The sequence below is a fragment of the Pristiophorus japonicus genome, chromosome 22, assembly GCF_044704955.1.
Source record: "Pristiophorus japonicus isolate sPriJap1 chromosome 22, sPriJap1.hap1, whole genome shotgun sequence".
Classification (NCBI taxonomy): Eukaryota; Metazoa; Chordata; class Chondrichthyes; family Pristiophoridae; genus Pristiophorus; species Pristiophorus japonicus.
Window position 1 is genome coordinate 51,511,834 of NC_091998.1, and position 24,748 is coordinate 51,536,581.

Below are 24,748 nucleotides of genomic sequence, written 5' to 3' on the forward strand. Positions count from 1 at the left end.
TCTGTTCCCGGTTGAAATGATGCACTCCGGCGCCCACTTCTTGCGGAAGTCCCCAATAAATAAAGGGATGACTCCTGCGTAGAGAGTACTGCATTGGGGACCCCCGCCTCCTCTCAAATGCTCTACAAACCTGTGAGCATACTCACAAGTGCATACATTACAGGAGCCTCCGCTACTGCGCTGTTCATTCAATCCTGCTGACTTCAGTAGGATTGAGGTTCCTGCTCCCAGTCTGATAGCTTTCATCATATCTGAGCCTGGATATTGAGCATCAACACGCTACTCAGCTCAGTTGGAAGCATCGCAGCTCAGCCCAACCCCTGTGCCTCTTCGCCTCTCTATCTCTCTCTCCTCCATAAGATTTGTCAGCCGTGGCTCAGTGGGCAGCACTCTCATAGAAACATAGAAGCATAGAAAATAGGTGCAGGAGTAGGCCATTCAGCCCGTCGAGCCTGCACCACCATTCAATATGATCATGGCTGATCATGCAACTTCAATATCCTATTCCTGCTTTCTCTCCATACCCCTTGATCCCTTTAGCCGTAAAGGCCACATCTAACTCCCTAACTCTCGCCTCTGAGTCAGAAGATTGTGGGTTCGAGTCCCACTCCAGAGACTTGAGCACAAAAATCTAGGCTGACACTCCCAGTGCAGTGCTGAGGGAGCGCTGCATTGTCGGAGGTGCCATCTTTCGGATAAACCGAGGCCCCGCCTGCCCTCTCAGGTGGACATAAAAGATCCCATGGCCACTATTTCAAAGAAGAGCAGGGGAGTTCTCCCCGGTGTCCTGGGTCAATGTTTATCCCTCAAAATAACAGATGTTCGAGTCATTATCACATTGCTGTTTGTGGGAGCTTGCTGTGTGCAAATTGGCTGCACATTACAATAGTAACTGCACTCCAAAAGTACTTCATTGGCTGTAAAACACTTTGGGACATCCTGAGGTTGTGAAAGGCGCTATATAAATGGAAGTCTTTCGTAAAACCTAACTTTTTTGACCAAGTGATTAGTCACCTCTCCAACATCTCCTTATGTGGCTCTGTGTTTGATAATTGCTCCCGTGAAGTGCCTTGGGACGTTTTGCTAGTTAAAGGCGCTATAAAGATGCAAGTTGTCATTGTTGTATTCACCCCACTGTTTACTCAGCCGCTTTCTACGACCCTCTCCAGGTTAAACCACTCAAGCCGATTGTGGTGGGATCAGTTAACTGAGTCTGGGACCAGGATCTCTGAGTTCATGAAATGAAGTCTGAAAGAGAGGTTCAAGAGTTAAATTGTGAGTTGGAAAGGCGCACAGCAGAATCCTTGTGGTTTTTGTGGGGGTCTGGTCTGAAAAAAAAAATGCCTCTGTTGGCTGGCTTTGAGACAGGAAGTTTGAAAGTTTGCCTACACATGTCGAGCTTTAATTGTTTGGGGCAAAGGAGCTCTATCAAATGAAATGATGGCAGAACTACGGCTGGTGGGGAAAAAGCCATCAAATGGACCCTTTCCTATGATACTGCTATGATTCTGGCCTTCCCCACGCACAGCAAACAGGTCGGAAAACAGCCAGGGCACAGGCCCAGAATTTGTGTTGATAAACTGCTTCGCTGGCCAAGTATTGTGGGGTAATTTAAGGTCTGTGATAAAGCGGGGGGAAGGGAGAGCATTTTTAAAAAATGACAACTTTCCTCCTTTTGTGATCGCCTTCCCCGTTTCTTTCTTTTTTACGGTTCGATGTCTCGCTGCTCCACCTTCCACGGAGTGGCCGTCTTTGAAGGGCAACTGCGGCTGCTGTTAGCCAGAGCAGCCTTTAAATAACAGCGGCTGTTTTTTCTCTCTGCTGTCTATTCCCTCCGTCTCTCTTGGGAACGGCGACAGCTATTGGGTTACTCTCCAGCCACCGGTTTTCAAAAGGGAAGTGGGAATAACTCACAGCATCAAAGCAATTGCGGATTTCAAATCACAACATTGTTAAAGCCCAGCAAAAAGACGTGTCATTAAATACGCAGAAGCCGATGGTGCTAAATCGGTGTAGAATCTATGGCGGCCGTGGTCCTCGACACTCGCAACCCAGAGATCATAAAGGAAAGCAAGACTTGCATTTATATAGCGCCTTTCACGACCACCGGACGCCTCAAAGCGCCTTACAGCCAATGAAGCATTTTTGAAGTGGGAAACACGGCAGCCAATTTGCGCACAGCAAGCTCCCACAAACAGCAATGTGATAATGACAAAAGAATCTGTTTTTTTGTTATGTTGATTGAGGGATAAATATTGGCCCAGGACACCAGGGATCACTCCCCCCGCTCTTCTGCGAAATAGTGCCATGGGATCTTTTACGTCCACCTGAGAGGGCAGACGGGGCCTCGGTTTAACATCTCATCTGAAAGACGGCACCTCCGAGAGTGCAGCACTCCCTCAGCACTGTATTGGGAGAGTAGGCCTACAGTTTTGTGCCTGCACCCAGCACCCTGCACCCAGCACCCAGCAGCCAGCACCCAGCACCCTGTACCCAGCACCATTCACCCTGCCACCAACCCGAGACAGGTGGCAGGCTTGTGAGCAAGTTTAAATCAGGACAATCCTGATGCCATTTCCGTGCAGTGTTGGGCGAGGTGTTGGCTCATCGCCCATTGGCACCAGGTGTTGAGCATCCTAACCAGGAGCCACTGGACTCCGCTCGGATAACCGCCGCCCAAAAAGGATGTTCTGCGGTGAATGTTGTGGGGCCTGGGGAAGCGTGAATGCTCCTCAAACCCACTGCTTGCACCTCTTTGACACTCCCTCCACGCCCCCCTCCCCACCAAAACCCCACCTCCTCCCTGCTCCACCCCGAGGCCTGCCCTTCAGCTCGGATACAGAGAAGCCACGAGATTACCATCCCCCCCACACATAGCAACATAGAAAATAGGTGCAGGAGTAGGCCATTCGGCCCTTCGAGCCTGCACCACCATTCAATATGATCATGGCTTATCATGCAACTTCAGTACCCCATTCCTGCTTTCTCTCCATACCCCTTGACCCCTTTAGCCGTAAGGGCCATATCTAACTCCCTCTTGAATATATCTAACGAATTGGCCTCAACAACTTTCTGTGGTAGAGAATTCCACAGGTTCAAAATTCTCTCAGTGAAGAAGTTTCTCCTCATCTCGGTCCTAAATGGCTTACCCCTTATCCTTAGACTGTGACCCCTGGTTCTGGACTTCCCCAACATCGGGAACATTCTTCCTTCATTTAACCTGTCCAATCCCATCAGAATTTTATATGTTTTATGATTCTTCTAAATTCCAGTGAATATAAGCCTAGTCGATCCAGTCTTTCTTCATGTCAGTCCTGCCATCTCAGGAATCAGTCTGGTGAACCTTCACTGCACTCCCTCAATAGCAAGAACGTCCTTCCTCAGATTAGGAGACCAAAACTGAACACAATATTCCAGGTGAGGTCTCACCAAGGCACTGTACAACTGCAGTAAGACCTCCCTGCTCCTATACTCAAATCCTCTCACTATGAAGGCCAACATACCATTTCCCTTCTTCACCGCCTGCTGTACCTGCATGCCAACCTTCAATGACTGATGTACCATGACACCCAGGTCTTGTTGCATCTCCCCTTTTCCTAATCTGTCACCATTCAGATAATAATCTGCCTTCTTGTTTTTGCCACCAAAGAGGATAACCTCACATTTATCTACATTATACTGCATCTGCCATGCATTTGCCCACTCACCTAACCTGTCTAAGTCACCCTGCAGCCTCTTAACATCCTCCTCACAGCTCACACTGCCACCCAGCTTAGTGTCATCTGAAAACTTGGAGATTTTACATTCAATTCCTTCGCCTAAATCATGAATGTATATTGTAAATAGCTGGGGTCACTGCACTGAGCCCTGCGGCACTCCACTAGTCACTGCCTGCCATTCTGAAAAGGACCCGTTTATTCCTACTCTTTGCTTCCTGCCTGCCAACCAGTTCTCTATCCATGTCAATACATTACTCCCAAAACCATGTGCTTTAATTTTGTGTGGGACCTTGTCAAAACATAGAAACATAGATATTAGTTGCAGGAGCAGGCCATTCGGCCCTTCGAGCCTGCACCGCCATTCAATAAGATCATGGCTAATCATTCAACCTCAGTACCCCTTTCCTGCTTTCTCTCCATACCCCTTGATCCCTTTGGCCGAAAGGTCCACATCTAACTCCCTTTTGAATATATCTAACGAACTGGCCTCAACAACTTTCTGCGGTTAACCACTCTCTGAAGAAGAAGTTTCTCCTCATCTCGGTCCTAAATGGCTTACCCCTTATTCTTAGACTGTGACCCCTGGTTCTGGAACTCTCCAGCAACGGGAACATTCTTCCTGCCTCTAACCTGTCCAATCTCATCAGAATTTTATATATTTCTATGAGATCCACTCTCATTTTTCTAAGCTCCAGTGGATACAAACACAGTTGATCCAATCTCTCCTCATATGTCAGCCCTGCCATCCCCGGAATCAGTCTGGTGAACCTTCGCTGCACTCCCTCAATAGCAAGAACGTCCGTCCTCAGATTAGGAGACCAAAACTGAACACAATATTCTAGGTGTGGCCTCACCAAGGCCCTGTACAACTGCAGCAAGACCTCCCTGCTCCTATACTCAAATCCCCTAGCTATGAAGGCCAACATGCCATTTGCCTTCTTCACCGCCTGCTGTACCTGCATGCCAAACTTCAATGACTGATGTACCATGAAAGCCATTTGAAAGTCCAAATACACCACATCCACTGGTTCTCCCTTGTCCACTCTACTAGTTACATCCTCAAAAAATGCTAGATTTGTCAAGCATGATTTCCCTTTCATAAATCCATGCTGACTTGGACCGATCCTGTCACTGCTTTCCTTCACACCACCCCACCCCACCCCCGCCCTCCGCACACCACCCCCCCCCCCACACTACACCACCCCCCCACACCCCACACACCCCCTCACCCCACCCCCGCCCCACACCCCTCCACACCACACCACCCCACCCCCAAGCTGCCTGCGGACACCCGCTCAGACGGGAGCTTGCCTAAAATATCTCGATGAGGCACGACCATGAAAATGTGACACATTTCCCAGCTGGAGCCACAGGGTGGGCATAACACACTTTCTCGGGGTAACCGCAACCTGTATTTAAATTGTGCCTTTAATGTAGGGAAACGTCCCAAAGCCCAACACAGGAGTGTTATGAGACAAAAAAATTGACACCGAGCCATATAAGGAGAAATTATGGCAGATGAGGGGTTCAAAGTAATTGGTAGGAGGTTTAGAGGGGATTTGAGGGGAAGTCTCTTCACCCACAGGGTGGTGGGGGTCTGTAACTCACTGCCTGAAAGGGTGGTAGAGGCAGAAACCCTCACCACATTTGAAAAGTACTTGGATGTGCACTTGAAGTGCCGTAACCTACAGGGCTACGGACCCGGAGCTGGAAAGTGGAATTAGGCTGGATAGCTGTTTGTCGGCCGGTGTGGACACGATGGGCCGGAATGGCCTCCTTCCGTGCTGTAAATTTCTATGATTCTGTGAGCAAAAGCTTGGTCAAAGAGATAGGTTTTAAGGAGCATCTTGAAGCAGGAAAGAGAGGTAGAGAGGCGGAGAGGTTTAGGGAGGGAGTTCCAGAGCTTGGGCCCTAGGCAACAGAAGGCACAACCTTGGGCGATTAGAATCAGGGATGCTCAAGAGGGCAGAATTTGAGGAGCGCAGACATCTCGGGGTTTGTGGGGCTGGAGGAGATAGGGAGGGGGCGAGGCCATGGAGGGATTTGAAAACAAGGGTGAGAATTTTGAAAGAGGCAAGGGCAATAAATACCAGCCCTGCCAGTGAGGCCCACACTCATACCCTGCAGGACGTCACCGTGAAAATGCAGACTGGATTCAATCTGCCCAAAGCATTAAGCTTCCATTTCTCAGTCAGATCTATTTCCAGTATTTTCTGCTTTTTTTTCTTCTAAATTTGATTTCCAGCATTTGCCGTTTTCTTTTCCTTGTTGATTTTACTTTTCATTTACTTATTTTGGCCGGTGCAGTCCCCTTAAAAGGGTTTTGTCCAATTTTTCGTGTGGAAATTCTTTTTGTTTTTTAAAAAAAATTCAAGTTGTTGCCTGAAGAAAGATTTGCAATCATGTAGCGCCTTCCACGACCACCGGATGTCTCAAAGCGCTTTACAGCCAATGAAGTACTTTTTAGAGTGCAATCACTGTTGTAATATGGGAAATGCGGCAGCCAATTTGTGCACAGCAAGCTCCCACAAACAGCAATGTGATAATGACCAGATCATTTGTTTTTGTGATATTGATTGAGGGATAAATATTGGCCCCAGGACACCGGGGATAACTCCCCCTGCCCTTCTTCCAAATAGTGCCATGGGATCTTTTATGTCCACCTGAGAGAGCAGACGGGGCCTCGGTTTAACGTCTCATCCGAAGGATGGAACCTCCAACAGTGCAGCACTCCCTCGGCACTGCACTGGAGTGTCGGCCTAGATTTTTGTGCTCAAGTTTCTGGAGTGTGATTTGAACCCACAACCTTCTGACTCAGAGGAGAGAGAGGGTGCTGCCCACTGAGCCACGGCTGACATGGTAAAACTGAAAGAAACTGCCCCCAGGCGCTCAAGGACTGTGAGGTATGCGTCTGTTTGACTCCAATGGAGCCAAACGTTTCTCAGGTGTGTTCTTCATTCTTTCCCTGGAAATTGAAGCTGAAAGCGGGCGAGGGCGACAGAGAGAGGACGCAGCCTCATTACCTCTGCCTTTACACGGGGTTACATCGGATAAACGGCACAGAAACAGGCCATTCGGCCCAACCAGTCTATGCCGGCGTTTATGCTCCACTCGAGCCTCCTCCCGTCTTTCCTCATCTAAATCTATCAGCATGACCCTCTATTCCTTTCTCCCTCATATGTTTGTCTAGCCTCCCATTAAATGCATTGATACTATTCACCTCAACCACTCCCTGTGGTAGCGAGTTCCACATTCGCACCTTCTGTTGCCTGGGCCCCAAGCTCTGGAACTCCCTGCCTAAACCTCTCCGCCTCTCTACCTCTCTGTCCTCCTTCAAAACTCTCCTTAAAACCTGCCTCTTTGACCAAGCTTTTGGTCACCTGCGCTAATATCTCCTTATGCGGCTCGGTATCAAATTTTTTATCTCATAATACTCCTGTGAATCACTTTGGGATGATTCACTACGTTAAAGGCGCTATATAAATATAAGTTGTTGTTGTTATAAAGAAGTTTCTCCTGAATTTCTTGGTGACTATCTTATATTGATGGTCTCTGGTTTTGCTCTTACCCACAAGTGGAAACATTCTGGGGCCGAAATAGCCCCTTCTGATAAGGCCTCTGGCTGGCGTTCACCGCATTGCCCCCATGGGTTTTTGCTGCAGTGTGGAGATCCACCCCGCTGCCCCCACTTCCCCCACTCCCACCCCGTTGCCCCCACTTCCCCCACTCCCACCCCGCTCCCCCCACTGCACCCACTCACCCCACTCCCACCCCGCTCTCCCCACCCCGCTCCCCCCGCTGCCCCCACTCCCAGCCTGCTCCCCCCACTCCCGGCCTGCTCCTCTCACTCCCGGCCCGCTCTCCCCACTCCCCCCACTCCCACCCCGCTCCCTCCACTATCCCCGCTCCCTCCACTATCCCCGCTCCCACCCCGCTCCCTCCACTCCCGGCCTGCTCCCCCCACTCCCGACCTGCTCCCCCCACTCCCGCCCCACTCCCCCCATTCCTGCCCCACTCCCGCCCCACTCCCCCCACTCCCGCCCTGCTCCCGCCCCACTCCCCCCACTCCCCCCACTCCCACCCCGCTCCCCCCACTGCACCCACTCACCCCACTCCCGCCCCGCTCTCCCCACCCCGCTCCCCCCGCTGCCCTCACTCCCGGCCTGCTCCCCCCACTCCCGGCCTGCTCCTCTCACTCCCGGCCCGCTCTCCCCACTCCCCCCACTCCCACCCCGCTCCCCCACTCCCGACCTGCTCCCTCCACTCCCGGCCTGCTCCCCCCACTCCCGACCTGCTACCCCCACTCCCGCCCCACTCCCGCCCCACTCCCCCCATTCCTGCCCCACTCCCACCCCACTCCCGCCCTGCTCCCGCCCCACTCCCCCCACTCCCGGCCCGCTCCCCCCACTCCCACCCCGCTCTCCCCACTCCCCCCCACTCCCACCCCGCTCCTTCCACTACCCCCGCTCCCACCCCGCTCCCCCCCACTCCCGCCCCACTCCCCCCACTCCCGGCCCGCTCCCCCCACTCCCACCCCGCTCTCCCCACTCCCCCCCACTCCCACCCCGCTCCTTCCACTACCCCCGCTCCCACCCCGCTCCCCCCCACTCCCACCCCGCTGTCCCCACTCACCCACTCCCGCCCCACAACCCCCACTCCCGCCACTCCCGGCCCGCTCCCCCCAATCCCGGCCCACTCCCCCCACTCCCTCCCCGCTCCCCCCACTCCCACCCCGCTCTCCCCACTCCCCCCCACTCCCACCCCGCTCCTTCCACTACCCCCGCTCCCACCCCGCTCCCCCCCACTCCCGCCCCACTCCCCCCACTCCCGGCCCGCTCCCCCCACTCCCACCCCGCTCTCCCCACTCCCCCCCACTCCCACCCCGCTCCTTCCACTACCCCCGCTCCCACCCCGCTCCCCCCCACTCCCACCCCGCTGTCCCCACTCACCCACTCCCGCCCCACAACCCCCACTCCCGCCACTCCCGGCCCGCTCCCCCCAATCCCGGCCCACTCCCCCCACTCCCTCCCCGCTTCCCCCACTCCCGCCCCACTCCCTCTTTCCAAGCTGCTACAGCAGACATCTCAAACATTTCGCAGTTCACCAAGCATTGCTCCGTCTGTCGGGTGACCGACGCTCTGTATAAGAGAGGAGGAGGGACTACATATTCTTCCTGATGAGCAGGGACAAGAGGTTGGAGCGGCAGACTGAATTCGTGAGGATTGCGGGCGCCCCCAGGGTGCAGGATGCCACAGACTGCACCCACGTCACATTGAGGGCGCCACAGAACAATCCCGAGATCTTCCGAGACCGCAAGGGATTCCACTCCCTTCATGTGCAGCTGGTGTGAGACCACCATTGCAAGATCGTGTTGGTTGATGCCCGGTATTCTGGCAGCAGCCACAATGCTTTCATTCTGCATCAGACGGGTGTGCCAGGAGTCTTTGCTGGCCCAAACCATGATTGCGGCTTGCTCCTTAGACACAAGGGCTACCCACTGTGCACCTGGCTGCCGACACCCCTTCGCCACGCCAGGACTGCTGAGCAGCAATCGTACATCCACCCTCATTCAGCCACCAGGTGCATCATTGAGCAAGCCATCGGAAGCCGGAATCAGAGGTTCCGTTGCCTGGACCGCTCTGGTGGCGTGTTGCAGTACTCGCCTGAGCGGCTCTCCCTATTCGTGGTCGTCTGCTGCATGCTTCACAACCTGGCAATCATGAGGGGCACAACCATTGGAGGACGGAGCGGCAGTACCACCTGAGGAGGAGGCGCAGGAAGAGGAGGAGGAGGAGGAGGAGGCGCAGGAGGAGGAGGAGGAGGAGGAGGAGGCGCAGGAGGAGGATGAGGTGCTGGAGGAGGGGGAGGAGGAGCAGGAGGAGGACGAGGAGGTAGAGGTGCAGGAGGAGGACGAGGAGCAGGAGGGGGAGGAGGTGCTGGAGGAGGAGGTGCTGGAGGAGGAGGTGCTGGAGGAGGAGGAGGTGGAGGAGGAGGTGGAGGAGGAGGAAGCGCAGGAGGAGGATGAGGTGCTGGAGGAGGAGGAGGAGGAGCAGGAGGAGGACGAGGAGGTAGAGGTGCAGGAGGAGGACGAGGAGCAGGAGGGGGAGGAGGTGCTGGAGAAGGAGGAGGAAGTGCAGGAGGAGGAGGAGGAGGTGCAGGAGGAGGAGGAGGAGGTGCTGGAGGAGGAGGAGGAAGCGGAGAAGGAGGAGGAGGAGGTGCAAGAGGAGGAGGAGATGCTGGAGGAGGAGGAGGAAGTGCAGGAGGAGGAGGAGAAGGAGGAGCAGGAGGAGGACGAGGAGGTAGAGGTGCAGGAGGAGGAGGAGGTGTTGGAGGAGGAGGAGGAGGAGCAGGAGGAGGAGGAGGTGCTGGAGGAGGAGGAGGAAGCGCAGGAGGAGGATGAGGAGGAGGTGCAGGAAGAGGAGGAGGTGCTGGAGGAGGAGGAGGAGGTGCAGGAGGAGGAGGAGGTGCTGGAGGAGGAGGAGGAAGTGCAGGAGGAGAATGAGGAGGAGGTGCAGGAGGAGGAGGAGGTGCTGGAGGAGGAGGAGGAGGAGCAGGAGGAGGACGAGGAGGTAGAGATGCAGGGGGAGGGGTAGGTGCAGGAGGAGGAGGAGGAGGAGGAGGAGGTGGAGGAGGAGGAAGCGCAGGAGGAGGATGAGGAGGAGGTGCAGGAGGAGGGGTAGGTGCAGGAGGAGGGGGAGAAGGCGGAGATGCAGGAGGAGGAGGAGGAGGAGGAGGTGGAGGGGGAGGAGGACCAGGATGTAGGTCGCCGGCTATGCAGGAGGCAGTGTTGCCATCCAAACCCTGCAAGGGAATCACAAAACCTTCCAAAAATTGCTGTTCATTTTCAATGAGTTCATGCACATTTCACCCTTTGCATCTCCATGGCCAGCCCAATGAGCTCTTTGACACGTCATTGCCCACAGTGAAATGAGAGACCTGCACAGATATTGAAACACTAAGTCAAGATTTATTGCACAACAAATAATGGTGCAACAAGACATACACATAATCATTTATCAGCCTTGTGCATCTCCTTCTAACCTCTCTTACGCAAACCTATTCTCGGACTACGCCGCAGTGCCTCTCCTGTGGCTGCACCATGGCTCTGGGAAGGCTGATGTGTTTCAGGTGTAGAAGCTACAGATGCTCTTCTCGGACGCTCTCGGCCAGCTCTGGCCCCGGAGGGGCCAGCTGCAGACTGGGCCGCCCCTTTCTCGGTACGTTCAGTCGGGATTGGCCGAGACTGCACGAGAGCAGACACAGTCTCGATGCCGGCGGAGACGACAGCAGTAAGACGCTCCGTGGCCTGTTGCTGGGAGCGCATGAGAGCATTCTGAGCTTCCAGGGCCGCGGCCATCCTCTCCAGGGCGGCACCCAGACGTTGGCTCCCTCGCGCCTGTGTGGCAATGGCAGCTGCCACATCACCCAGCACACGCGGCATCACAGCCGGATCCGTGCGCTCGCTCTGGGAGCCCACCATCGCCTGCACACCAGCAATGATGGTCGCCGTGGTGCGCGCAGAGCTGTCCGCAATGCGGGAGGCGGACTCCTCCACGCTCTTGACCACTTGCGGCAGGCCTTCCGACACCCTTGCCGTTGCCCCCAACATCTGGGAATGCATGGCCTCCGTCCTTCTTTCATCAGCTCCAACATCGATGGGCTCGTCTGGGTCCTCTGCAGCAGAACCCGCCCCCCTGAGAGATGGCACCCGAGGTTCTCTTTGCCCCTCACCTTGCTGTAGCCCGCTCGTACCCGGTGCTTCACCCGCTGCTAAACCTGACATTCCCGTCCGCGTACTCCCAGTATCTGAGCTGGTGCGTGCGAGGGTAGGGAGCAGTGACGGGGTTCTGCCAGCAGTGTCGTCCTCTTCCTCGGCCTCATTGGGCGTGCCGCCACTAGACGGGATGGGTTCGAGGCTGTCGTCCCGGCTGTGGATCCCAGTGCCGTGAGGGGTCCCTCCCTCGCTTTGGCTCGCACTCGGGCTCTCGCCTGCAATCACAAAAAATACAAGGGCTCCCGTCAGGGTGAGGTAGGGCATTGCACCGCGCAGCCTGCAACTTGCGCACAATCGGAAACAAACGCGCAGGTGGGCGCTTGGACCTTCCGGGAGAGGGATGGCATTAAAGGAAGGCCTTCACTCACCGATGCTGCCCACAGCGGGATCGGCACAACCGGCGGCCACAGGGAAGGTAACTTGTGGGCCCACTGGCCTCTGCACCCTTTCTTCCAGAGGAGCGAGCTGCTGGTTCCCTGGCTCGCCCTCACCAGTCCTCTGTTGCTCTGAATGGTTGTGAGATACATTGGCCTGCAAAGCAAATAAAGCTTGCCTGAGTAGCAGTGTCATGTGACCTTGACAATGAGTGCAAGTGTGGATCCATGACATGCAGGTGTCGCTCTGAGATGAAAAGGAACCTCCATTGCAGGAACTCACACACATCTATATATACAGGTCTCACCAATCAAATGACGCTTCAGTCACTATATCGTGAAGGTGGGAAATAAGAGAAGCGGAAGGAGAGGCCCACAGATGGAAGGTGAGGAGCTGGAGATCGTGTACTCACGTTCATCAGTCGGATGATGTCGTTGAGCCTTTTTCGGCATTAGGTTGCGGTGCGGTCATGAACGGAGGCCCCCGAGACCCCCGCAGCGATCTCTCTCTCTCTCAGGCATTGACACATACAGCGCGGGTCAGTCTGCCTGTGTCGGGGTACACCACAAGCCTCCAGCCCTCCACGGCTCCGATCAGGGTCTCGGGTTCGGCCCCCCTTGCGCCTCCCAGGTTCGCCACGCCTTCGCCAGCAACCGATTCGGAGCTCGGGGCCGATTTTCACGCCCAGCCCCCGGTAAAGCCGGCCAGGGAGCAGCTGGCTCGTCAGCAGTAAATCGGCGGCAACTGAATTTCGCGGTCCAATCGGACGCTCCGCCCACGCACCGCTGCAAATTGCCTATTCCCGCCGCTAGCATTGCTCCGCTCCTTTATTCAAGCAAAAAAATGCTGAATTTCCCGCTAATGGCCGCTGCATCTCTTCTCAGGCAGTCCGTTGGAGTCGAGGATGACTTGCTTCCACATTAAATACAAGTTCTCAGGTGACTGATGAGTCCAATGTGGGACCTACAGTCTCGGTCACAGGCCAGGCAGACGGTGGTTGGAGGGACGGTTGGGTGGGGGGCTTGGGTTGTCGTGCGCTCCTTCCGCTGTTTGCACTTGGCTTCCGTGTGCCCCCGGCGAAGAGACTCAACGTGTTCGGCGCCTTCCCAGATGCTCCTCCTCCGCTTTGAGTGGTCTTGTGCCTTGGATTCCCAGGTGTCGGTGGGTGATGTTGCATTTTTTCCAAGGAGGCTTTGAGGGCGTCGGTAATAAATGGGAATACCCGGCCTCCTGTACGGCTCAGAGACATGGACCATATACAGTAGACACCTCAAGTTGCTGGAGAAATACCACCAACGATGTCTCCGCAAGATCCTCAAAATCCCCTGGGAGGACAGACGCACCACCGTTAGCGTCCTCGACCAGGCCAACCTCCCCAGCACCAAAGCATGGACCACACTCGACCGGCTCTGTTGGGCGGGCCACATTGTCCACATGCCTGACACAAGATTCCCAAAGCAAGCGCTCTACTCGGAACCCCTACACAGCAAACGAGACCCAGATGGGCAGAGGAAACGTTTCAAGGACACCCTCAAAGCCTCCTTGATAAGGTGCAACATCCCCACCGGCACCTGGGAGTCCCTGGCCAAAGACCGCCCTAAGTGGAGGAAGAGCATCTGGGAGGGCGCTGAGCACCTCGAGTCTCGTCGCCGAGAGCATGCAGAAACCAAATGAAGGCAGCGGAAGGAGCGTGCGGCAAAACAGGCTCGCTACCCACCCTTTCCTTCAACCATTGTCTGTCCCACCTGTGACAGGGACTGTAATTCCTGTATTGGACTGTACAGTCACCTGAGAACTCACTTTGAGAGTGGAAGCAAGTCTTCCTCGATTTCGAGGGACTGCCTATGATGATGATGAATGAACGGCAGAAAGCGTTTGCCTCGTTTCAGGCGTGGGCAAGCTTGGCCCCACTCTCGCTCTGTGTATCCACTCTGTCGAAACCTTAATTGGTACCAATTTCCCCGTTGAGCTGCCGTATTCCAAAAGGCTGAGTCTGCTGTGAATGCAGAATGTGAAATCTCGACCTAAATACCGCAATGCGGTGAATCCGTGGTGTAAAACAAAAGCCAGCTTGTGGTGGGCCCCACCGGGAATGCTGAAGAGTGACTGCACCATGTTCAGCCCGATTACAGCTAGGCAGGGTTAAATGTAACGCTGCATTCCATAATATGCGAAACGAGGTTGGAAGCCAGATGTTGGCCTTTTAAGGAGGCCTGTGCAGTTTTGGATTACCTCCCCCGCGCCCTGCCCAACAAACTAAAGCAAGCCTCCGTCCACTTGTGAGGCATGCGCTAAACATACTTGGGTTGCACACAGAAGTGACTCACGGGGGTACAGTCACGATGTTTTTGTGAACGGTATCATGTGACTTCACGGTCTCCTCATGCCTGTGATTTAGATGGGAGGTTTGGAGTGGAAACACATGTGATTTTAATCACCAAAGGATCGTAACTTTCAAGGAGAAAGCAAAAAAAAAAACCCCCAAAATAATCCCTCTTTTACGTCAAGCTTCAAACTGGGGTGTAAAACCGAGTGACCATTGGACAAGGCCGGGACTGACAGAGCAGCTGACTGTAATTTGACGCAGGCTTGCAATCACTCCCTGTGCTGGAATAAAACCCATTCCTGTTGTTCTGCCTCTTGCTGCACCATGAGAATGTGTGGAAAAGAGAAAGACAAGCAGCAATGGCTGGAAATACATAAGAACATAAGAAATAGGAGCAGGAGTAGGCCATACGGCCCCTCGAGCCTGCTCCGCCATTTAGTACGATCATGGCTCAGCTCCACTTCCCTGCCCACCCCCCATAACCTCTTATCCCCTTATCGTTTAAGAAACTGTCTATTTCTGACTTAAATTTATTCAATGACCCAGCTTCCATAGCTCTCTGAGGCAGCGAATTCCACAGATTTACAACCCTCTGAGACAAGAAATTTATTTTTATCTCAGTTTTAAATGGGCGGCCCCTTATCCTAAGATCATGCCCTCTAGTTCTAGTCTTCCCCATCAGTAGAAACATCCTCTCTGCATTCACCTTGTCAAGCCCCCTCATAATCTTGTACGTTTCCATAAGATCAACTCTCATTCTTCTGAATTCCAATGAGTAGAGGCCCAACCTACTCAACCTTTCCTCATAAGTCAACCCTCTCATCTCTGGAATCAATCGAGTGAACCTTCTCTGAACTGCCTCCAAAGCAAGTATATCCTTTTGTAAATATGCAGCGGGTTCCGTCAGCAACTGAGCACCAGGCAGGGTAACGGTTCGGATGTAGACCCTTTGCCCAAACTCCGTTCTGATCCGTGTTTCTTTTAAATCCCTCCATGGCCTCACCCCCTCCCTATCTCTGTAACTTCCTCCAGCCCACAACCACCCCTCCTGAGATGTCTGCCCTCCTCCAATTCTGGCATTCTAGCCCCTTGAGCATCGCTGATTATAATCGCTCAACCATCGGTGGCCGCGCCTTCTGTTGCCTAGGCCCCACACGAGACTCCCAAAGCAAGCGCTCTACTCAGAACTCCTGCGCGGCAAGCTAGCCCCAAGTGGGGAGAGGAAACGTTTCAAGGACACCCTCAAAGCCTCCCTGATAAAGTGCAACATCCCCACCGACACCTGGGAATTACTGGCCAAAGACTTTCCTAAGTGGAGGAAGTGCACCCGGGAGGGCGCTGAGCACCCCGAGTCTCATCACCGAGAGCATACAGAAACCAGGCGCAGGCAGCGGAAAGAGCGTGCGGCAAACCAGTCTCACCCACCCTTTCCTTCAACGACTGTCTGTCCAACCTGTGACAGAGACTGTAATTCCTGTATTCGGCTGTACAGCCACCTGAGAACTCACTTTTAGAATGGAAGCAAGTCTTCCTCAATTTCGAGGGACTGCCAATGATGCCTAGGCCCCAAGCTCTGGAATTCATTGCCTAAGGGGTCACTATATAAACAAGAAGGCTGAGGGGTCTTTAAAATTATGGAAGGTTTTGACAGAGTGGATACAGAATGTTTCCATTTATGGGGAAGAGCATAACTAGAGGCCATCAATATAAGATAGTCACCAAGAAATCCAATAGGGAATTCAGAAGAAACTTCTTTACCCTGTGTGATATATTCACAGAACACAGCACACACAGCTTCCTAACATGGCAGGCAGCTCTCTCAGAAGTCTCCGGAAATCTGCCTAGTTCTGTTTATGATTAACCCTGTACTTGCGGTACACAATATATCCACATCCACAGTGTGGAGCTACAAACATTACAAGCTTACAGACATTACACTTCTCCCTCCTCAATGAAGAAGCCATCATAACAAACATCATACATAACTTTCATGTTTATACATAACACAGGATATAAACTTATTTTTTTCCATATTTACAAATTTAACTTTACAACTTGTTTTCTGTTTCGAAGAGGATACCTTCGCTCTCGAACAGAATCTTCCAAACATGATGTTGAATCTAAACTCATTCGAGGCTCATCTTAAGGAACATTTTCCTCCATGGAATTTCCTTGATTTTCATTTGAATTCACTCTAACTTCAGGCTCTTTGTTTTCCTGACTCGGACTCAGACTTTCATTCTGATTCTCTCCTGGATTTGTTTCCAGTACATTGGATTTAGGATTTGCTACTGGTGTAATAAAACTATCTGATGAGTCAGAAATAATTGAATCATTCCTGACTTCAACTCCTTCCATGTCTGTAGGTAAAATATGATCAATATGAACAAATCTAACCTGTCCATTATCAAACATCTTTACCAAATATGTGCAAGGACCACATATCTTCACCACGCTTCATGGTAACCACTTTAACCATTTATGGTGATGGTTCTTCACTCTCACCTTCTGGTTCAATTTCACACTTCTCTCTTTTACTCTACCTCTATCCTGATTCTCTTTCTGTCTTAATTGTGTCTCTCCTACGGACTGTGCCAAATTTGGCTTTAACAACGAGAATCTAGTTCGTGGCTGTCGTTTGAGAAACAACTCTGCTGGTGTTCTACCAGTAGTTGTGTGAGGAGTATTTCGATATGTAATCAAAAAATTAGCCAATTTGTGATCCAATGACAACTGTCGTTTCCTTCGATTTGGATCCAATATTTGTTTTATGAGGGCACATTTTACCATTCGAAGAAGGATGGTATGGTGGAACCTTGGTATGTTTCACACCATTTTTGCTCGTGAATTGTGCAAATTCTTCTGAACGAAATTGTGGTCCATTATCCGAAACAATCTCTTCAGGGAGGCCAAATGAAGAAAATAATTTTAGTAAAATATCCAATGTTTTACTTGTTATTTTCCACATTGGAAACACCTCGACCCACTTCGAATGGCTATCAATCACAATGAACAATTGTTGCTCATATAACTCAGCAAAATCAATATGTAGCCTTTGCCACACCCTGGGAGGCCATTTCCATGGCTGTAATGGTACTGATGGTGGTTGCTTGCTTACCGATTGACATGTCGTACGCTGACTCACGATGTACTCTATATCTTTATCAAGACCTGGCCACCATAAATAACTGCGTGCAAAACTCTTCTCAGGTGCTGGTCATGGAGTTCTCCGAATAATTTGGACCTGAATTTATTTGGGATAACCACTCTTGCACCCCAATTGATACAATCTTTATCGACTGATAATTCATTCCTACGAATGAAGAATGGATGTGTATCTTTGTTTGTTACCTTGGTTTGGCCATCCATTTGCAATATACTCATACACCTTTGACATCACTGGGTCACGCTTAGTTGCTCTACCAATCTCTTCAGCTGTGACTGGCAGTTCATCAAAGTATGAAAAATAAAACACTTCTTCCCTATTGGGTGTAACTTGTGATGGGGAAGGCAATCTAGACATTGCATTAGCATTACTGTGATCACCTGATCGTCTGTATTCGATATCATATGTATATGCTGACAAAATCAAAGCCCATCTCTGCATTCGGGCTGCAGCTAATGTTGGAACTGGGGACTTTGGATGGAGGATTGCTGTTAGGGGCTTATGGTCCGTAACGATGGTAAACTTGTGACCATACAAGTATTTGTGAAACTTCTTGACCCCAAAAATTAATGCCAAAGCTTCCCTTTTTGTGCATAATTACTCTCACTGGCACTGAAAGTGCGTAAAGCAAAAGCAATTGGTCTCTCCTCCCCACTACTTAATACATGAGAGATTACTGGCCCAACTCCATACGGAGAGGCATCACATGCTAGCTTAATCTCCTTAGATATGTCATAGTGAACTAACATGGTGCTCTCTACCAATTTGCTTTTACACTCCTTGAATGCTGTATCGCATTCTTTTGACCACTTCCAGTGGACCTGTTTTTTCAAAAGTTCATTCCGTGGATGTAATACTGTAGCCAAATTTGGTAGGAACTTCCCATAATAGTTCAAAAGACCCAAGAATGAACGAAGTTCAGTGACATTCCTGGGAGTGGATGCATTTCTAATTGCATCCAATTTTTCCATGGTTGGATGTAAACCATCTTTGTCCACTCTGTACCCTAAGTACTCCAATGAGTTTTTAAATAACTCACACTTACGAGCAGACTCTGTGCTTCTCTAGCTGTTTGAGGACTTCATTCAATATGTTATTATGAATTTGCCTATTTGGTGCTGAAATTAGTGTGTCATCTAAATAACATACTACCCCTTCGATACCTTGCAAAATCTGATTCATCACCCCTTGGAATATGGCAGGGGCGGAAGACACTCCAAACGGTAGCCTATTAAATTGATATAGGCCTAGATGAGTATTTATAGTCCCCTTATCTAGTTCAAGCTGTAAGTAGGCATTCATAGGATCCAGTTTTGAGAAGATTTGACCACCTGTCAGTGTTGTGAACAAATCTTCTCTATTTGGCAATGTATTGGGGACATTACCCTCTAGAACCTGGTTTACGGTTACTTTCTAATCACCACACAATCTTACCTTACCATCAGACTTAGGTACAACAACAATGGGTGTAGCCCAATTACATCGATCTATCTTACATATAATGTTCTCAGTCTCTAGTTTTTTGAGTTCTTGCTCAACTTTTCCTTGAGCGCATATGGTACGGAACGTGGCTTGTAGTAAACTGATCTAGCGTCCTTCTGTACCCTGACACTCGCCTTGAAGCCTTGGATCGGACTGCCCGTTTCGCAGAACACCTTCGGATACTTCTTGATAACCTCATCCGTTGATGAAAATCTTGCTTCCACATAGAAAATCTTACTCCAATCCAGCTTGTGAACTCAACCAATTTCTTCCTAGTAAGGCAGACTTGTCTCTCCTGAGTAGCCTCGCAGCTCTATCTTGGATTTCTCCAGTTGAAAATCACGCAATTTGTCGAGGTACAGCGACTCCGGTACTACACTTATGGATGCACCCGTGTCAATTTCCATTGGTATCTTGAATCCCGCAACATCTATGTGGATTTTGATGCTTTCCGAATCGCTGTCCGTTAACATCGTGCTCCTAATGACGTCTAACTCTAATATCTCCTCGTCCTGTTGTTGTTCTTCCATGCCATGTAGACTCTTGGGATTTCTACTAATAGCTTTGAACGCTGGACTCATAGCTTTAAAAGCTGTTTACTCTTCAGTCAGCATGCCTTCGCATGATGCCCAGTCTTTCTGCAGAAGAAACACTCTGCCTTCACGTATGGACAACTTTGAGCAATGTGTTGTCCCAGGCACCTATAGCATGACTTCGACGCTCTGGTAGAATTTCCAGTTTCTGAGACTTTCGGCCATGCCCGTCTTTTACTTTGAACCTGCAGGTGATTTTCCTTGGTTGACTGACGACCATAATCATTATTTAATTCTCGGGAATATTGTTCGGCTATGCCCATCGACCTCGCTGTCTGACAAGCAATCTCAAAAGTCAAGTCATCCGTCGTCAATAACTTCCTTCTGATCACATCATTTTTCACCCCACAAACAAAACGATCCCGTAATGCTCGGTTTTGAAAGTTTCCAAAATTACAGTGCATCGATAGCTTTTTAAATGCTACGATGTAATCACTGATACTTCCATCAGCCTTTTGATTCCAAATCCAGAAACGTAAATTATAATTTAAATGGTGCTGCAGTGCAGAAGTACCCGAGGGTCCTTATGCATGAAACACAAAAGGCTAGTATGCAGGTACAGCAAGTGAACAGGAAAGCAAATGGAATGTTGGCCTTTATTGCAAAGAGGATGGAGTATAAAAGCAGAGAAGTCCTGCTATAACTGTACAGGGTATTGGTGAGGCCACACCTCGAATACTACATATAGTTTTAGTCTCTGTATTTAAGGAAGGATATACTTGCATTGGAGACTTTCAGAGAAGGTTCACTTGGTTGATTCCGGAGATGAGGGGGTTGACTTATGAAGATAGGTTGGGCCTATACTCATTGGAGTTCAGAAGAATATAAGATAATGAGGGGCCTCGACAAGGTGGATGCAGAGAGGATATTTCCACTCAGAGGGGAAACTAAAACTAGGGGACATAGTCTCAGAATAAGGGGCCGGCCATTTAAAACTGAAATGAGGAGGAATTTCTTCTCTCAGATGGTTGTAAATTTGTGGAATTCTCTGCCCCAGAGAGCTGAGGAGGCTGGGTCATTGAATATATTTAAGACGGAGATGGACAGATTTTTGAGCAATAAGGGAATAAAGGGTCATGGGGAGCAGGCAGGGAAGTGGAGCTGAATCCATGATCAGATTAGCCATGATCTTATTGAATGGTGGAGCAGGCTCAAGAGGCCAAATGGCTGACTCCTGCTCTTACTTTTTATGTTTTTATGGTCTTATATCCTATGGATATAAGGATATCCATGTATCCACTATTATGTGTGGTGCGCTGTAAACATAGAAATTTACAGCGCAGAAGGAGGCCATTTTGGCCCAGCTTGTCTGTGCCGGCCAACAAAGAGCCGCATGGCCCTTGATCAGCAGCCCTAAAGGTTACATATAAACCTATGAACAATGACGGAAAGGCAAAGAGCACCGAGCCCAACCAGTCCACCACACACAACTGTGACACGCCTTTTACTGAAACATTCTACACTCCACCCCAACCGGAGCCATGTGATCTCCTGGGAGACAAAAACCAGATAAAAACCCAGGCCAATTTAGGCCAACGGTGTAACATCAATATTTTAGCTTATTAGATTTGAATATACAGTAGAACCTCCAACAACCTCCCAGTCCCAGTGGATAATGGACATTGGTGGATGATATCACACATCATATCAATGCCATCTTTGTCCACCTCTCGAGCTCCATCCTGACACAAACTCCAACTTGTCGCAAACTTGGCTTCACACATCCTGTGGCAGACTAATTCTCGTTCCGCAATCATCTCAGCCCCCCCACCCGATATCCACTGGCTCCCAATAGATCAAATTCAAAGTCTGAGTTCTACATTTAGGTCCCCGCTCCTCCCGCCACACCCCCCCCTCCCTCCCCCCACCCGTCACCCTCACTGCCTTGCCTCTACATTTGCAGGCTTCTCCTGGCTGTGTCTGCGAGCATGTGCACCCCCTCCCCCCGATCATCAGTGCATTCCTTCCCCCTCCACTCCCCCTGGATGGTAGAGCTTTGAGCTGTCTTGACCCTAAACTCTGAAACTCTCTTCCCTCTAAACCTTTCAGCCTTGCGCTGTCTCTCTCTCTCTCTCTCACCCTGCCTTTTTAAAAGCTTCCTCAAAACATACTTCTTCAACCATTAAAACAGTGCCTGTACTCCAAAAAGTTCTTCAATGGTTGGAAAGCACTTTGAGACGTCCGGTGGTCGTGAAAGGCGCTATGTAAATCTAATTCTTTCTTTTCATGGCTTCAGTCACCTACCTTAACTCTTCAAACACAAATGGAGCCCGGTTTATTTCCTTTGATAGACATCATGAGGCACTTTCTATGTTGTAAGTGTACTGTTTTATGTTACAGCGATGATCACAACATGGTCATGAAGACAAGTATTGTAATATAGCGCTCACCTAGTGGACTACTGTGGTAATGCAACTTCTGATTTTGACAATAAAAGCAAATTTCAGATTGAGTGTGTGTGCTTTAGTGATGTCGTAAGGGTATATCACATTGGCGAAGAGGACCGGGTAATTGGATTCCCTAGCTGAAATTTTTGTTGGTGGATGATCCAGCCAAACAACAGAGAGATATATCACAAGTATGATAATAAATAAACTGAATTGCATTTAATCTTTCTTCGCTGTGAGGCTGATTTAGCAAAAGATTGGTGTAAGCAGGCTGCACAGTGAGATAGCATCTCAGACAAAGTATTGTCCTCGTATTAAATGGGAGTATGGATAATAGGAGGGGCCACTATTCTCTGTCATGATCCCGGGAACTGGTCTATGGTAATGCCAAGTTGTGGTTGAAGAATACTCAGCTTCCAGCAACGGGAATGATCTGTTTATCTGCTCTACATTCAGTCAGTAATCTCAGTAATTGCAACACTCCTGTAGTTAGAGAGGTTGCCTCTTACCCTCCCTCAGGGATGAGGTAAGTAAAGACCGGACATTGCACGGAAAGGAGCGAAAGGGGGGAAATTCCGATCCCCATCACTCGCCTCACCCCCCGAAAACAGCACTGAACTTGTTCCTCTATGCAGGAATTAAATACGAAGGAATTGACAAAGTTGATCCAGGAAATGTCTTCACTGTTGGAAAGGGTTCAAGAGGGAAACAAGCTGTTGTATTGGAGAGAGAAGACTTTAACATGCATGGTGGAACATGGGAACAGGAGGAGGCTATTCGGCCCCTCGAGCCTGTTCTGCCATTCAATGAGATTATGGCTGAACTGTCACCTAACTCCATATAAAAGGAGGGGAGGCAAGACTGAGATCAATTAAAAGGGGTTAGGCTTGTCGGGCCAAATAGCCTTTTTCTGCTTCTAAAAAAAATCATTGCGTCAATACATAGGAGACAATTCAATTTGGGGGCCCGCGAGTGTGGGAGAAAAATGTCATGATTTAAATTCTACAGACGGAAATCCCCATAGAGGGCGACATCAAATGTAAGGTTTCTAAGTCGTGTCTATTTTACTCACACAGTGGACGGTTGTGATGGTGACAAAACTAGAGATGAAGCTAAGACCCTCGTTCATGCTGACCTGAAGGAATACCTTTCTGTAAGAAGACAAAAGGTTTTCTGTTAAACTCTCAATATCAACCAAGAGATAAACAAGCCTAATTTGAAAATAAATATTTTGGATTATTACAATCTCTAAAGTCCTTAAAGTGCTTCACATACAGCAACAACAACAGCATCTTATATTTATGTAACATCTTTAACATCTATGAATCTATTCTTTAATAAAAAGTTCCAAGGCGCTTCACAGGAGCGCTATAAACAAAAATTTGACACCGAGCCACATAGAAATTACAGTAGGTGACCGAAAGCTTGGTCAAAGAGGTAGGTTTTAAGGAGTGTCTTAAAGGAGGAAAGAGAGGTAGAGAGGTGGAGAGGTTTAGGGAGGGAGTTCCAGAGCTTGGGGCCTAGGCAACAGAAGGCACGGCCACCAATGGTTGAGCGATTATAATCAGGGATGCACAAGAGGCTAGAATTAGAGGAGCACAGACATCTCAGGGGAGGGGAGCAGAGGAGATTGCAGTGATAGGGAGGGGCGAGGCCATGGAGGGATTTGTAAACAAGAATGAGAGTTTTGAAATCGAGTCGTTGCTTAACCGGGAGCCAATGTAAGTCAGCGAGCGCAGGGGGTGATGGGTGAGCGGGACGCGGTGTGAGTTAGGACACTGGCTTCCGAGTTTTGGATCACTTCAAGTACATAATAAAGAATTGCTTCGAAGTAAAGAACTAAAATTGTATGTAAAACTGTGCTGGAATCCACTGCAGGTTAAGGAGGAGATTTGCAACAGTGGAAGCGGCCTGGGACTGCAATGTGGTGATGAATTATAACACTGTTACCTCTGAGCACAGCGCAGTGATGAATTACTGCACTGTCTCTCTCAGTAGAAGGCCATGGGCTCATCCCACAGGACAACATTCTGGCTTGGTGCTGAGCACAGACCCAGTTAATGATCGTTTTCCTATTGTCTGCAGTGTCTCAAGTCCAACATATCATGCAGGAAAACAGGGTTGCCTGTGTTGTTGAGACACCTGTCCAACCCTGAGCACTAACCCCTGCAGCGACACTCCCCAAAGAACACTCCGCTGTCAGGCAACAAGGTGTAGCCTCATGGTAGTATCAATAGCGCTGTGGGCTCCAGCTGCAAGTTCTTTGACCCATTAAAGCAAAGGGAAAAAACCATGACTGAGCAGTCTGTATCATGAAGCCAATGGGCCAGCTCCTTCATTAGTTCCCTGCTGAAGCTAAAACCCTCGTTCTCACTCTTCATCTACAGACAGGCCGACATTTCAAAAATAACCCCCTGCAAATCTTCAGAATTAAGAACATAAGAAACAGGAGCAGTAGGCCATTCGGCCCCTCGAGCCTGCTCCGCCATTCAATGAGATCACGGCTGATCTTCTACCTCAACTCCACTTTCCCGCCTGATCCCCATAATCCCTTGATTCCCTTTATATCCAAAAAGCTATCGATCTCTGTGCTCAACGAATTGGGCAGCGTTGATTAGGTGAGAACACTTGATAATACCAAATCTTGTGATTACAGGCTGGAATCTGAATGAGGGGTTCAGAGGGTTTATATATAGAAGACCATCAGCAGGCCTGGGCCATTCGAGGGAGCAGCGTGCGGTGGTATACCACTGCAGGGAGCAGCGCATGCTGCTGCAGGAGGGCGACGGCTGACTGCAGTGCGGGCAGGTACAGCAGGAGCGGCGAGGTCGGGGCGAAGGAGCAGCGAAAGATTGCAGAGCGATGTGATCGGGGCCCAGGAGAGGTGAGAGTTCGCGGCCCAGAAGAGGCGAGGGCCCAGGGGCAG

At 50.4% G+C, this 24,748-nt stretch overlaps 1 protein-coding gene across 4 annotated transcripts in view; it reads right to left on the reverse strand.

The window, feature by feature from the left end:
* LOC139234761 (anthrax toxin receptor 1-like) overlaps positions 1 to 24,748 on the reverse strand; it is a 246,144-nt gene that overhangs the window by 108,946 nt on the left and 112,450 nt on the right. For 3 of the 4 annotated variants that reach the window (XM_070865452.1, XM_070865451.1, XM_070865453.1), the window contains exon 12: positions 22,895 to 22,973. In XM_070865452.1, coding sequence (XP_070721553.1) covers positions 22,895 to 22,973 — 79 coding nt within the window. Of the gene's footprint in view, positions 1 to 10,712; positions 11,709 to 11,861; positions 12,025 to 22,894; positions 22,974 to 24,748 lie in introns of those variants that run through there. The other variant, XM_070865450.1, reaches the window with a different exon arrangement.